The sequence below is a fragment of the Poecilia reticulata genome, linkage group LG15, assembly GCF_000633615.1.
Source record: "Poecilia reticulata strain Guanapo linkage group LG15, Guppy_female_1.0+MT, whole genome shotgun sequence".
NCBI classification, from domain to species: domain Eukaryota; kingdom Metazoa; phylum Chordata; class Actinopteri; order Cyprinodontiformes; family Poeciliidae; genus Poecilia; species Poecilia reticulata.
Genome location: NC_024345.1, coordinates 23,781,193 through 23,796,616, shown reverse-complemented (window position 1 = coordinate 23,796,616; position 15,424 = coordinate 23,781,193). Strand labels below are relative to the sequence as shown.

Sequence of the window (15,424 nt, the reverse complement as noted above, 5' to 3'; positions counted from 1 at the left end):
TATGTGTGTGTGTGTGTGTGGATAGCAAGGTTATGGCATCGGTTTTGTTTATAGACTTCACAGTAGTCAGGCAATCTGTAACCTTTGACAGATAGTCTTTTTCTACTTGCTCCTTCAGAAGATCTGCTGGCTTCTTCTCATATGACTTGTATGTTTCAAGGTAACGTCCTGCTTCTTCTGGGCTCCAAGCCAAGATAAGAGTGCAGTCGGCCAGGACACAGATGCGAGCCAGTGTGTGTCAGTCGTTGTAAAATCTTCACTGATTGTCAAGTGTAATTGGTAGTTTGGGCACAAAATCAACCTGTCAATTTCTCTTGTAATAATCCACAATTTTACAATCACTTACTGACAGAAAGCGTGAACATTTTTGTGTTTTTGATGGAGATAATCTGTCCTGCTGCTGTGGCTTTCTCCGAGCACCCTTGTACTTTATGACAGAAAGTGACTGTTAGCTGACTGCAGATGAAAGACATCTTTTTTCACAGGTAAGAAGTGAACTGTAAGTTCAGGAATTGGCTGAGGAAGAAGTACATGTGAGCCAGAGTTTTCAAAGACAGAGATGGAAACAGGATGATGGGTTCATCCTGGTTTAAGCCTGGAGAAGCCGTTGACCTTCCTTGTATCCTACAGTGGAGCTCCAAGCTTTGTGGAGCTCCTCCTTCAGCCTTTCAGAGCACAGACAGACAGAATCTATTCATGGGAATAGTGGCACACAATAGCTGAAGATGGCATCTTACTTTCTGGGTAGTTTTTCTTGTACTCTGTTAGCAAAGTGACCAGGTGGGGCTTGATGCTTTCAGAAAACTGAGCTCTGCAAATTTGCCTGGTTTTAAATCGGCTGTTTGCTCACACACCTCTTTATCCACAGAGTGTAGCAAATGAGATTTAGGAACTGTGAGACTGCTGTGCAAGAGAGGCAGAGCTATTATTTGTGTTCATTTCCATCCGTGTGTATGCGTGTGTATGTGGGTGCATAGGTGCGTGTGTGTGTGTTTACGATAGAGGAGGAAAATGGGCTGAGTGGAATGAATATGCCCGTAGGTTTTTGGAAGCCTCCTGTCTGGAGCTGATGCTGTCAGTCTGCGCCAGTCTTCCACTTAATGCTTATTGAATTCAGATCATTTTCATGTGCTGAAGCAAGTTTTCTGCTGGAAGGTCAGCGCTATTTAAAATTTATATCCTAGATTAGGCTAAAGGGAAAGTGATGATAATAGCTCAAAGAAAGACAACATTAAACTATTCAATAAATGTAAAAAAAAAGAGCCACTAGATAAACTGAACTTTTGAGACACGCATAAAAAGTGCATTAGTTTGCGGCGCGGGTCAGAAGTTAACATACACCAATCTTGAATATGTCATATTGATTTTGTTCTTTTCTACTTAAAATGCAGATTTTTTCAGGGTGAAATTATTTTTTTTTAAAAACAAGTTTGTAGTTTTGTGAATTTTCACTCATCCATAGTAACACACACCGACTTGTATTTGTTTTAGAGCTGAAGCAATTATTCAGATGAATCATGATTAATCAATTATTGAAATAATCGGCAACTAATTAAGTAATTGAATAATCATTGACTGGAGTATAAAAGGCCGTAGACTCTAAAACATACCATTTGATGAGAGAACAACACACTAAGAGTAGTAAGGTCAAAACTGTAAAAAAAAAAAAAAATCATTTACACTTTCCATGTAAGATGAAAAACCGTATTTGTAAATATGTTCCACCCAGAACTCAAGTTTCAGCTTTATCTGGTCTAATATTTCATAAAATGAAAAATCTGCAAATGCGCCAATAACTGTTAGCTGCAGCTCTAATTTGTCTAAATGTCCCTTAGAAATGTCCCTTCCAGAGACTTGTCCTTCCTTTAAATTTGTGAGCGGAACTGTGCGTTAACCTCTCCTATGATGAACCCCAGTAGACATCAATAAGTGCGATCTACCCATCTTTATTAGGGTGAAAAAGTCTGGCTGAAGAGGTCAGAAAATCTCTGTCCTTGCCGCCAGAAGAGTCTTGGCAGCGCTGCCTGGAGTGATGTGTCACCTCGGAAATGTCAGGGGATAATGTGAGATCAACGGGACCTATATGTGAAAGGTCAGCGGCTCTGCTCTTCAGCCGAGAAGTGCGGACTCTTCCAGGGAGACCAAAGCAGGAGGCCTCCCTTGAACAGATTGGTGTCGATATGTGGAAGCAAAAATGTCACCACTTATGGTGCACACTGTCAACACCTTAAATGGCTTCCCAAAATACACCTAACACCCTGTAGTTGGATTGAGATTCACCAGATAAGCTGCTGCACATTTACTGCCTCTGGATTTGCAGAGTTTTAAAAAAAAAATCCTGTATTTCTTATAACCCAGGAGCAGCATGTTGACACTGAATGACATCTGGCATGTGTTTTTTTGTTTTGTTTTGGGGTTTTTTTCTCAGAGAGCAGCGACTACAGCGAAGCCGAGGTTCTGCCCGACTCCTTCCCGTCAGCTCCAGCGGAGCCCCTCCCGGAGTTCCTGCTGGAACCCGAAGACGCCTTCATTGTGAAGAACCGTCCGGTCCAGCTGCGCTGCCGGGCGTCGCCGGCCACCCAGATCTACTTCAAATGTAACGGCGAGTGGGTCAATCAGAACGACCACGTCACCAGGGAGAGCCTGGACCAGCTCACAGGTAAGCACAACGCGGAGAACTGTAAACACAGCAACACACACACACACACAGTAATGTCACCTTGTATTATACAGAGATAAACATCAAACTTAATTACCAACATCATTTTCAGCTATATAACCCATTAGGTCCTTTAGGATTTAATGTGCGCGTTAACTGCTTCTGGCATTCAGCCACTGCATAATTTACATGCACTGTGTAATATTTGCTTCAGCGGTTTCCCTCCCTCTGCCCTCTCTGTGCAGGTCTGGTGGTGAGGGAAGTGGACATCTCCGTGTCGCGGACCCAAGTGGAGGAGCTGTTCGGCCTGGAGGACTACTGGTGCCAGTGTGTGGCCTGGAGCTCGGCCGGCACCACCAAGAGCAACCGCGCCTACGTTCGCATTGCCTGTCAGTATCAAGGCTGTCGGTCCTTGTGTAAAACACAGAGAAAGAAATGAGACGTTCCTGATTTTCTGCTTGTTGTATGTGTCAGCTTAAGCATAAATGCAAATAAATTGGCTGCAGCATCCCGCCGCCGTCCCCCCATGGAAATATATGCTGCGCTTTGATTGACATGTTGCATGTTTATGAGGTTGTGGAGTGAAAAATGCGATTCGGTGAAGAGGTTTTGCATAGCATGCAAGAGAGTTTGTGTGGCAGACAGAGCCACCAAGAAAGCCTGCGTGTCAGTCACAGTATGTGTGTCGCCCCCTGTAGACCTGAGGAAGAACTTCGAGCAGGAGCCCCTCGGGAGGGAAGTGCGGCTGGAGCAGGAGGTGCTGCTGCAGTGTCGGCCCCCGGAGGGCATGCCCGCTGCGGAGGTACACGTTTCTCTCCTCATCAACGTTACCTTAACATGTTCACTTAACTGTTGTTCGTCTCTTGGTGAAATATTTACACCTTCTTTTGCAGCCATCTGTCATTGTGGCAATAAAAGAGCTCTTTTATTGGTATATACGTTAACACATACTGTTTCTTCAGCAACATATCAGATAGACTTTATGTTCTTGGGCTAAAGTAATATAACAAATGTTCATATGTGATATGAAACACCTGAGGAGACAAATAATTTCTGCTCATCTCAATAAATTGGAATATCATCAAAAAGCAGAGTTATGGATTTGAGTTAAGAAGTCATAAAACGCTTTGGACTTGACTTGGACTTTCATACCAATGACTTGGCACTGCAGTGTGACTTGAGAGAAAATTTTGATATAATTTTATTATATATAGGAGACAAAACAGAATAGAAAATTAAAACTAAAGTAGAGAGCCAACAAACTTCTTACCGACAATTAAACGTACACATATTGCTGGATAAAAGCTAATAAAGGAATTAATGTTTTACCTAATGTTAGCTAATATTATTGTAATTTAATCATGGATCCTGAATATCCCACATAGTTTTGTCAAGAGGCAGATGAGACACCAGGCCTCACAATACAATCAAGCTGAAAGCTACTTTCAAAGAAACACCGGCTTCTTTAACTCCTCAGCAGAACTACAGGCTCATCATGTCCATGCTACGCCACATTGACGCAGTAATTCATGCAAAACGAGGCTCAACCAAATATTAAGCACATATAATATACCGTATGTGGACATACTTTTCAGTAGGTTGACATTTCTTCATTTAAAATCATATTTTATTGGTTTTCTGTAATTCGCTAAGAAACTGAGTTTGACTTTTCACTGTCAGCCGAACCAAGAAATAATTTAAAAAAACTGTACAAATGTAAACATTAGAGTTCAAAATTTTCAATTAAGTTCATCAAATAAAATCAATTGCAAGTCAACTTAATTGACTTGCACCTGTGTATGGAAAGCAGCTATTTGATCAGAGAGGGGCTTAAAGCTGGAGTTTGAGAATCAACACAAACCAACAGACTTTCTATCCACAGACAGAATGATAAAGTTTCAGAAGTGTTTGATCATCACCGTGTTTTGTGGAGTCTTAATACCCTGCAGGTTTATCGTGTTTACTGAGTGGCTCTGTGGATGGCGTGCTGAGTCATGTTCCTGCATAAACACCTGCTGATTTGTGCAGTTGATTTTAGGGACTTTCAGCTAAAAGCATTAAAGAAATTACATTGATCATTTCTGTCTCTGTTAATAACTGTTGGTAAATGACATCAGCAAGTGATTTTCTTCTTCCCGTGCATCATTTAAAGGTGGACTGGCTGAAGAACGAGGATGTCATTGATCCGTCACAGGACTCCAATTTCCTGATCACTATTGATCACGACCTGATCATCAAACAGGCCAGACTCTCAGACACGGCAAACTACACGTGCGTGGCGAGAAATGTGGTGGCCAGACGGCGGAGCAGCACAGCCACTCTCATTGTTTATGGTAACTTAAGCTGCACCACATGTTTGTCTTTTTCATTCCTCAAACCTCATCTCACTCATCTTTGATTGTTTGTCAACAACTTTGATTCGTGGAGTCGAGGAGCATTTGAGGTAATTGTGTCACCATAATCATTCCTGTGTTCCTTGATTTAGCAGTAACATGAAACACTTTTGTCTAATTTTATCTATGTACAGTTTATGTACAGTTGAAATCAGATGTTTAGGTACATAGTATCAAAAATAGCGTCTTTTTCACTCTGTGTGACATCAAACCAGACCAATAACTGAAAAGTGTTATACACAGTTATTTAACTTAGTGGAATCGCCTTTTAAACAGTATGATTTAACTCAAACGTTTTGACTTTCCTTCCATAAACTTCTCACAATAGTTGGCTGTGATTTTGGCCCATTCCTCCCCGTAGAAATGTTTTAACTGAGTCAGGTTTATTAGCCGCCTCGCGCTCATTATGTTTTTAACAGACTGGGTTCAGCGCTTTCTGATGGTCACTTGACAAAATATTGACTTTGTCATTCTTAAGTAACTTTGTAACTAACTTGGTGGGATTATTAGTGTCACTGTCTGCTCTGAAGGACCAGTTACCTCTTCCCTCATGCCACTACCTAGTTGGTGTAATGCACCAGTCCCTCCTGCTGCAAAACATGATGCTGCAACCTCCACACATTACAGTTGGAATGGTATTTTGGGGCTTTCAAGCTTCCCACAATTTTCCCCAAATATAACAGTAGCTGCATTTCCCTTACATATGATGTTGCACTACTGTTGAAAAACATAATTTTACAATTGCGCTGTTTCTTAAATAAGAAACACAATTAAAATCACATAGGAATAAGTTTATTAAAGCGAAAAGCCATTAAAAAACATGAGGTGATCCTCCGACTATTTCTTGTTGTCTTCTGCTTGCACCAGTGGCAACATCCAGTTATTGATCATGTGATCCCTGTGTTGCAAAAAAAAAAGTGTTTCCATTCCAGTTTTGCAAAATAAACCACGGTAGCATTTTATTTTATTACTGATATAATTTTTTTATAAAAGTATTACTGATTGCACTTTAAAAATTAGGTAATTTTATGTTATTAAAGGTAAAGTTTAAACAGTAATGATTTCTTGGTAAATGTCAAGTTGTCATAACAAAGACATTTTGAATAATGTCAGCTTTGTATTAAAAGTGTCATAATTTACCGAATGACGCTTTATGACAACAGTCATAAATATTCATGAAGGCTTATTCATGTTCATGACAGGTGTTATGTCATGTTTATGAAAGTGTCATGACAGTTTTATTCACCCCCCTTCAAATAAAGTGTTACCTAAACCACTTTTGATGCAGCCATAAAACCACCTCATCCTGTCTCCGAAACTTTCAATTGAAAAATGGGAGTTTTTCCAAAATTGGCATGTTTCCACTATGCCAATATATTTTCAAAATATCAAATTACACAATTATATGGTAAATGGAAAAGGCAGCTACTGATTTTTATGACCAAACACTTTATCATTAGATCACAAGACATGTCTTCAAAAATGAAGATCTTTGTCCCTGAGTGCACCTGTAAACTATAATCTACCTTTTTTTAATGTTGCTTTTGGAGTAATAGGCTTCTTCCTTCTAAACATAAAGCAGGAAAACTGAGAGGTTTTGCTGTTTGTGTGTCTCTGTGTCAGTAAGCGGAGGTTGGTCTTCTTGGACTGAATGGTCAGAGTGTAACGCTCGGTGTGGGCGTGGCTGGCAACGTCGTACACGCAGCTGCACCAATCCGGCCCCTCTGAACGGAGGAATCTTCTGTGAGGGCCCGCCGGTGCAGAGAGTAACTTGCACCACACTGTGCCCAGGTAAAGAAGAAACCTTTATGTGCTAAAGCCTGAAAAGGCTTCTTACTCAAAACTGTAACTGCTAGAAGAAGGAATACAGTCATTCACCATTAAGACCATCTTTACTTTGCTGTATGTGAAAGCTCCTTTAGACTATGGTTCCTACACACTGTTTAAAAGCATTGAGTCAGCTTAGTTTAAAGATGGGAAAAACTGGGGCTTCTAGACTCATCTCTGTATTCTGTTTTCTGTGCAGTTTCTGTTCTATGAAAAAGCTGAATTCATTTAAAATGTGTGGCATAGAGACCAAACGTATTCGTTATTTTTGCAGCTTGACATATGGAAGTTTGCTGATTCTGTGAAATTCTAAACAGCTCAAATTGTGTTGAGAGGTAAAAGATAATGCAGATAATATTTAAAACATTATTTTCTGTAAAGGAAGGAAATTATCATGTAAGAGTGTTAATAATTTTAAAACTTCTGGAAAAGTTTTTTGTGCTGCTGTGCAAGGAGTTAAAATGTGGAATGTTTTGTGGAGAAGAAGCAACGTTCACATGAAAAACTGCTAAAAATGAGAAGAAACATACATTTTAATCTATTGAACGTTTTGTCACCTGATTGTATAATTATCTAAAAGTATATGTTTAGTTTTCTATTTTTTAAATCTTTGAAATATAATTTACAAGAGAGACCTGTATTGATAAAACAAGCCAAATTAAAAACAGAGCAACAAAACAAGCAATCAAGAAATTTTGACTCAGTTAAATAAGCTAATAAAATATGAATTAAAATCGAGTGGCTCAATTCATGACAATGAGCCACTCAGTCTGTAATCATAACTAAAAATCTTAGGATAATAACATCAAAAATATTATGATGAGAAAACAAGCCTGCAATATTGTATTTATCTACATAATAAGATAATGAAATATATTGTAAATACCATTTAATTAACATTAAATCCTGCTTTTAACCTAATGATATAACTGACACAATGTAACTGTTCAAGTAAAAAGAAATAATAATAATAATAATAATGTCAAACTGCTATCATGACAAAAACATGCTTGTGATCTTGATATCTGAAAACACTGAAACAAGAAAAATGTTATTCTTACAAAACAAGATAATGAATTTTCTGTCATTACAAAACAAGTTCAGAATTGTGATATCTTCATATAGTGGGTATTGAAACTTATGTTGGCAAAAAAGTTCAGGTTTTTGTTATCTCAAGTTGATAGTATAAACAACTCCTATACATATAAGTATAGGATATGGCGCATGCACATTTACAATGTTTTGAGCCTTTTAGTGCAAAGTTTTAGAGCTTTTAATGTTTAGAATACTCTAATCCACAAACATTATTAAAATAGTGAAACCAAATCACTCTTTTTTATATTTGCCTGTTTAAAATGATCTGAAAGTCTGAATAAATGTGTAAGAATCTGGGTAGAGTCCAACTCAGCAAACTCAGACACTTCCAGCCATTACATTAGATGCCAGGAGAACGTCATGTCCAATCCTCCTCTACCTGGACTAATGGAAATACTGGGCTGTAAAATGACTCACATCTCTGTCCTTCCAGTGGACGGAGGCTGGACAGAGTGGGCAAAGTGGTCCGCCTGTGGGACAGAGTGCACCCACTGGCGCAGTCGCGAGTGCCAAGCCCCGCCGCCAATAAATGGAGGGAAGCACTGTAGCGGAAGCATGATGGAGAGCAAAAACTGCACTGAGGGCCTTTGTGCAAGAAGTAAGTTATTTTTCTTTTTGAACTTTCTTGGTTTTTGCATGATTGTGGATCAAAGTAGAAAGTTTTTGGTACTGATGCACCAATCTGAATTTTTGGTTGATTTTAGTCTTTGTTTATTGACCTTCCTGCAAAAAAATCCATTATTTGAAAGAGCAGTCGCTGTAAGACGAGATTCTATTGTTATGTTCCGTCAAAATTCACACTTCCTTACAATCTTAAGTTATTTGTTAGTTTGATTTGCACAGCTGGGATTACTCAAATGTCTCTGTGTGTAATAAGAAGATGCCTACTGTCAGTCCAAAATTTCCAAATAGCAACTTTTTAAGTTCTTTTTTAGCCCTCCTGTTATATTGCTCCTTCACACGGTCTAAACGAACTGAAGCCTTGTTTTACGAGGTTGTGGAAAATTCAACATCCTCTTAACATTTCTGTGTCATCTTACGTCAAGCGCTCAGAGTTTGTCATCTCAAAATGATCACATAATTAAAACGTTGTCACAACAAAACAAGCTTAAGATCTCATCATCTCGAAATAATGGGGTAGAAATGATGTTGTCAGCTGAAAACAAACTTTCTAGCATCATGAAATTAAGTTCTTGTAAAACTTTTTTTTTTAAGATGAACTTGCCAAAAGCTGAAGTTCACCTGCCTTGAGATAGTGATAGATGGCGTGTACAACACATTTTGAACACATCAGCAATTTTATATTTAATTCAGTTTATTTATATATGGGCTGGCAACAAAGGTCATCTCTATGCACTTCAGAAGACAAACAGATCCAGTTCATATGCAGAAATATATACACAATTCAGTCCAATCAAACAAAAAGATTTAAAATCAATAACATACATTACAAATTGATCCCCGTGATAAAACACTATGGTTTATTTTTCAAACCAGTACAAAGAATAAACGGGAAGAAACCTCCAGCAGAGTCTTACTCAGTGTGGGCGACTATCTGCCTTAACTTGCTTTTAAGGAAATATAATTCTGAAGGTGCAATTGACATGAAATCATAACCAGATCTCAGTAACGACCCATCCTGTCAACACATACAAATAAATCAGACTCTAGCTGCCCATAAATTAAGTTTTGTGTAATAAAATGAATTGACACATGAAAAGACAGTTACTGAACCTTATTTACTGCTTTGTAAAAAAAAAACATCTCTTCTAAAAGACAGCTTCCAGTCGCCTTCTGTATGAAGGAACTAGTTGCCTGCATTGCTCAGGTTTGATCTTCACCCATTCTTCCACAAAAATACTCATCCAACAGATTTTCTCCAGGATTCGGGTCAAGTGTTTAGGTGGAACATTTAGTCAGCTTTAGTTTCTTTCTTTGAAACCAGATGACAGTTTCTTTGACTTGTGTCAGGGATCAATGTGCCTTGGTTTCACTTTTATCATCCTGGTAGATCACCACACATTTTTTGAATGCTTGTTATTGCATTCAGAGAATGTAATATTGGTCTCATCAAACCAGACTGTTGGAACTGAGAAATTGCAGCAGATTTTCCTTCAGCAGTGGAGTCTTGCACGGTGAGAAGGCAATGGAGGTTGAGTGCGTAACTTGTGGCTTGTTTTCTTTAAATTAAAGGTACCTGCTAATTCCAGGTGTTTCTGAAGCTCCCTATAAGTGATTCTCCTTTTCACTCCTTTGTCTGAAATCTAGCAGGAGGCTCCTGGTCTTCTTCTGTCAGTGATGCCATCAGTGTGTTTGGCAGTAATAAGGCTGTAGGGTCTTCTGGGAGCTCACTGGTTTTGCCCATCATGAGACGTTCCTTTAGTGACACTTTGGTAATGGGAAACCTTTTTATAGGCAGTAGATTGGGACTGAACGTCTGATACTGATTTACAATAAGGAGCAAAATTGCTTCCTAATTCCTGACAGATTTCAGCTGGTGTCATTTCTAGTTGTCTTACACAGAATTTAATTTGTGGGTATATATAAACCTGTCACAATACACAATTAATTAATTAATCACATGAGGAATTAAAATTAGCCTGATAATTTCCATCCTGGTGATTACTGTTTTTTTAAAGGGTAATTTTGTATAAAGAGACGTCATGATCCATTTTATTTACGGTTTCTGTTGTTTATATTTCACTTGTTTTGTGTTTTATTTTGGATATTTAAAATACAAAATATCTTCTAGTTCTAGTGTAAATATTTCTTTATAAAACTCAGTCTTAGACAAACCAAATTTGCATTTTTATGCAACACATTATTTAGAAATGGTCTTAACACAACAATATTATTGTTTATCTCATTCGTTACTGAGAATATTTATCGTTGCTACCGACGTCTGGTCAGATTTTCAAGACAAATGCACCTTCAGAGATATATATCTTCCTAGAAAAGGTGTGGTGTGATCAGTACTTTTTTTTTTACCCGCTGTACTAAAAAGACTATTTCAGTCGGAGCCATAGGTGTCCATTCCCTGAGAGCATGTTTGGTGCTTCAGGTGGCCGTTCATAAGATGACTATAAAAATCTCGCCTGCAGTGATTTCTTTGCTCTTAGTTCAGCGTTTTGTAAAGCAAAGCGCATTTCAAAGCTGTCTTTTTGTAAAAAGCAGTTTTCCAAGGGTGTTAGGCCACTAAAGCGCCGACGTTTTGAGAGATGAAAGCAAGACAGACAGATGATTCATGAGGAAAATGTTTAGCTTTATAAAAAGAGAAGGCAACCGCTCCGGATCTAAAACGCTCAACGAAAAAAAAAAAAAAAAGGGGGGAAGTGAAAAGGAAAGCCGGTGCAAGTATGGGCTAAGAGAGCGGATCGAGTGGGAAGTGAGCATGACACAGCCAAGTCGAAAAATTAGCGCGGAGGAGAGCATATGAGAGTGAGTCAGACTCACTCTGACACCCAATGTGCTGCCCGTGACGAGCTGGCAAGAATCCAACCGACAGCGCATTCTCCTCTCACAGTTGCACAACCAAAAAGGCAGAGGGATGCATTCAATTCATAGACAAACTCACAAGAAAGTGACAAAACAATAAATCCAACCCAACAGAGAAAGTTCCCTAAAATTGTGAGCATTATTCATATTGCGAGATGGCGCCCAGCTCTCTGCTTCAGATCTGTCAGACAAGCGAGCAAGTCCTGACAGAAAGAGGCTTCTTCACAGCTGATCTGTTCTCATTCTCAGGAGGGAATCAGGAAGAAGGTCTCTGCGGTGGTTTTTACTTAAAGGGAACACACAAACCGCTGTTCTCCTGATCTGTAAATGTGTAACATGGCAGGCTGCAGGTGACATCTTGATTTCCCCCTGCATGTTTAAATGATTATTCCGCGGGTCACGAGCTGCTCTGATGAAATTCACACGATCAAATCACCGGCGCTCGGTCCCGCTTTTCCCCCTCGTCATAAATGTACAATGCCGTGAGACATCTCCACCCGATGCGCTCATTACATCCCTGCTAGATTCTAATTGCTATTGGACGAAAGACGAACTCCAGGAAACCATTTGGTGCTTTGATGATGCTACAGAGGGAAAGTTATTTGATTTGAGATCTGCTAAGTGACACAATCCTGAAAGATGGGTTTGATATTCTTCCAACTGTTCAGTTATGATTCACGGTGGAAGTTACTGCTCCCATAGGGACAGATGTTGGGATTTGTTTTTTGTGGGATGGAGGTTATAATTTACCCTGCGGGGGATAGAGAGCGGTCTGCTTAGATCTATAATGTCTCTTACTTTGTAGCACACAAATACAAGTGTCATTTTTAAATCATTGATTATTACTTTTTTTTTTTTTGCTCATAAATTAGGTTTTCTTCATTTCTAGTTTTCTACAGCGTTAAATTACTGCATCTTTCCATTTGCATAAATAGTTCATCCTTTTTATGTTTTTGTTCCCATTTCCTTACGTTCTGTTTTTGTTTCTTTTTTCTCTCGTTCTAACAGATAAAAAGGTCTCAATAGAACATGCGAGCCATCGTAAGTCCACCTTCCACACGACTTTGCTTTCCACTCTATCTACTTCTCCTTTACGTGTTTCAGCGAATGTGTGCTCATACACGTTGGGAATCTGAACGTGTGTGTCAGCATCTTCTGCGTCTTGTGTCAGCGCAGATGGTGCTTAGTGAAGCCTATGCGTCGCCTTCCTGTCCAGCAGAAAAGTTTGATGTTGTTTAGTCTGTTTGAAACAGGCGTCCTACACAGTCTGGCAGCTTTTAGACAAGTTTCATTCAGGAATTTTCCAGGCGTGAAAAAGTATGGGACAAGGAAATAGAGAATGGAGAAATGTTTGTTTCAAGATTTTATTTTGTATCTTATTCCATGTTCATCCATTCATTTGTTTATCCATCCATCCATCCATCCATCCATCCATCCATCCATCCACCCACATTCCGTTTTGTGTCTAATTATGTTCTAACTACTATAAAAGCCCTGAAACCTCCGGAGGTTTAAATCAGTAAAACTTGGACCCTGCTGAAACGTTGACCTTAACTTAATCACGTTTCCCTCCTTTACTCCCACACAGAGCTCAGAGTATTTTCTGGCATTAAAACATTTGATTTCTCAGTTCATCTGTATGACTTGGTTTACATTCGAACTGATGGTAATTCCTCTGGCTTAATACGATGTGGACTAAGGGGAGAGTAGCTGCAGCAACGCACCTAATTCGCTATTGTTCCATTTGTTGTAATAAGCGCGGACGGCTGTCGGATTCGGTTGAGTCGCGCCACGTGAGCAACAGGGCTCCCTTCTGCCAGCTCGCCTGCCTCCGGCTTTCTTCTCCTCCTGCTGAAGAGTCTTTGGCTATGCTTATCTCCCCTCCTCAACACACGTACAATGCCTCTCCACAAATCACAACCTTATCTTCCTCCTTCCTGTCCTTTTTGCCAAATTGCTTCTCATCTAGCCCTCTCAACTAGCCTGTCTTACGTCTTCTTGTTTTTTTTTCTGTTTTTCTTTTTTCCTCCCGCCAACTTTGCTCCTTGTCTTCTTGACTCCTCTCTGCTGTGGTGTGACTGGCTCACGTGCGTCTGGTTCTGCCAGAGTTGGGGAGTTTGGGCTAAGCAGGCGGTGCACAGCCCACTGACCAGTCAAAACCAATCACCCAGCAGGGGAGGCTCAGCGAGCTCAACAGGGTACAGGTGAAGCTCGGGCCAAATAACCCCCCCACAGCCGACCTCTGTTCGTGATTATTTTTGGGATGAGATGCATCTCTTCTCGGTAGAAGGAGGCTGTTAATTAATGAGGTGATCTCTATTAACCCTTTTCTTTAAACTGAACACGGGGTGCATTTTAACGGTCAGCATGTTGTGAAGAAATGCATGAGCAGTTGTAGCCTGTCTGTGCAAAAATCTATAGCTGCTTGCAAACGTGTTTCAGCTCACAGCCACACTTACAGACACTAACATCAGAATATTTTATTCAGATTTTATGTTATAAACCAGCACAAAACTGTGCAGTGGAGGACAACAACAGGTGTTTCTATTTATTCGAACTGTAGAAATCTGAAAAGTGTGGCATGGATTTGTATTTAGTTTCCCTGGACTCTCGTGGCCCACAGGGAACAGATTTTTTGCTTCAAAATATGATCTGATGGATTGTTGGAAAAGACTGTTGTTGTAAGCAAGTTGTGCCAAAAGGATTTGGCCTGTCACCGCAGCTATTCAAGTGTAAATGCAATCTCAATGCTAAACATGCTGCAGCAGTGGAGACGTCCGCAATGCTAATATCAGGGTCCACCGTCCTCAGTGCTAAAGAAATGTGTTTAAAGCTACATGAGGTTCCTAAAACACTTGAAAACTGAATGTGTATAATCACACTTTGCACTAATTCTATGGCTGAGTAATCCATATATCAAATAAAAAACAGTAAACTTAATTATTGTTGAGCTCATATGTCGGTTTATTCAACAATTTAGCAAAAAAAATTTTTTTGAATTGTCGATATATGGTTTCTGATTAAAATGTGATAAATTCCAATAAATTAACTACTAGTTTTGATCAAAAAAAAATTTTTATTTGAAGGTTTCTGTGGCGCTTTTATGGATTGCTCATAAAGTGACAAAGACAGACAGGAAATGTGGACAGAGAGAGAGAAGGGTCGAGAATGACGCACAGCAACAGTTTGGCCGGCTGAAGTCAAACCAAAGACTCTGGTGCTCGGGGTATTTCAGCCCATGTGGTTTACGCTCGGAGCACTCTGCCACCGGCCTGCACTGAGGACTGTTGATATCATCTGCAATCTGTTGTATTGTAAAATGTTTGGAGGCAGTCGGACTGAGATAGCGATGAGCAGAGATTGCTGCTGTCTGCTGGGGACACGAGGAGCGATTTCAGCAATCCATTATTTTATTCGTGCTTGTTAATTCAGAGGGAAAAAGTCATGCGATAGAAAATGGTTGCTAACAAAATCACAGGTGGCGCAATAACTGGTGCTCTTACTTTTTTTTCTGTGAAATAAATGCAGCTGAAACTTTTATTTATATCATTCTATTATAACTTGTTTAGAGTGTTTGTGAATTTTTGTTTAATTGTTTGGAATTCTGGGTAGAACAGACAAAGAAGAATTTTCATCTTAAACACAAAATGTAGTTTGGTTCCCTTAGCAAATGGCATGTTTTAAGACTTAACCATTTTATGCTCCAGTTAACGATTATCTGATTACTAAATTAGTCAACTTCATCCATCCATTTTCTTTACACCCTTGTCCCTTGGTGGGGTCGGGAGGGTTGCTGGTGCCTATCTCCAGCTARCGTTCCGGGTGAGAGGTGGGGTCACCCTGGACAGGTAGCCAGTCTGTCGCAGGGCAACACAGAGACACACAGGACAAACAACCATTCACACACACACTCATACCTAGGGACAATTTAGACAGACCAATTAACGTGACAGTC

General features: G+C 39.6%; 1 protein-coding gene across 1 annotated transcript in view; it reads left to right on the top strand.

Annotated features, from left to right (window-relative positions):
- The window catches only part of unc5b (unc-5 netrin receptor B), a 31,360-nt gene that overhangs the window by 3,391 nt on the left and 12,545 nt on the right, over positions 1–15,424 (top strand). The window contains exons 2-8 of the mRNA XM_008430427.1: positions 2,429–2,659; positions 2,905–3,048; positions 3,358–3,461; positions 4,812–4,992; positions 6,676–6,843; positions 8,408–8,572; positions 12,478–12,510. Of these exons, the coding sequence (XP_008428649.1) occupies positions 2,429–2,659; positions 2,905–3,048; positions 3,358–3,461; positions 4,812–4,992; positions 6,676–6,843; positions 8,408–8,572; positions 12,478–12,510 (1,026 nt within the window). The remainder of the gene's footprint in view (positions 1–2,428; positions 2,660–2,904; positions 3,049–3,357; positions 3,462–4,811; positions 4,993–6,675; positions 6,844–8,407; positions 8,573–12,477; positions 12,511–15,424) is intronic.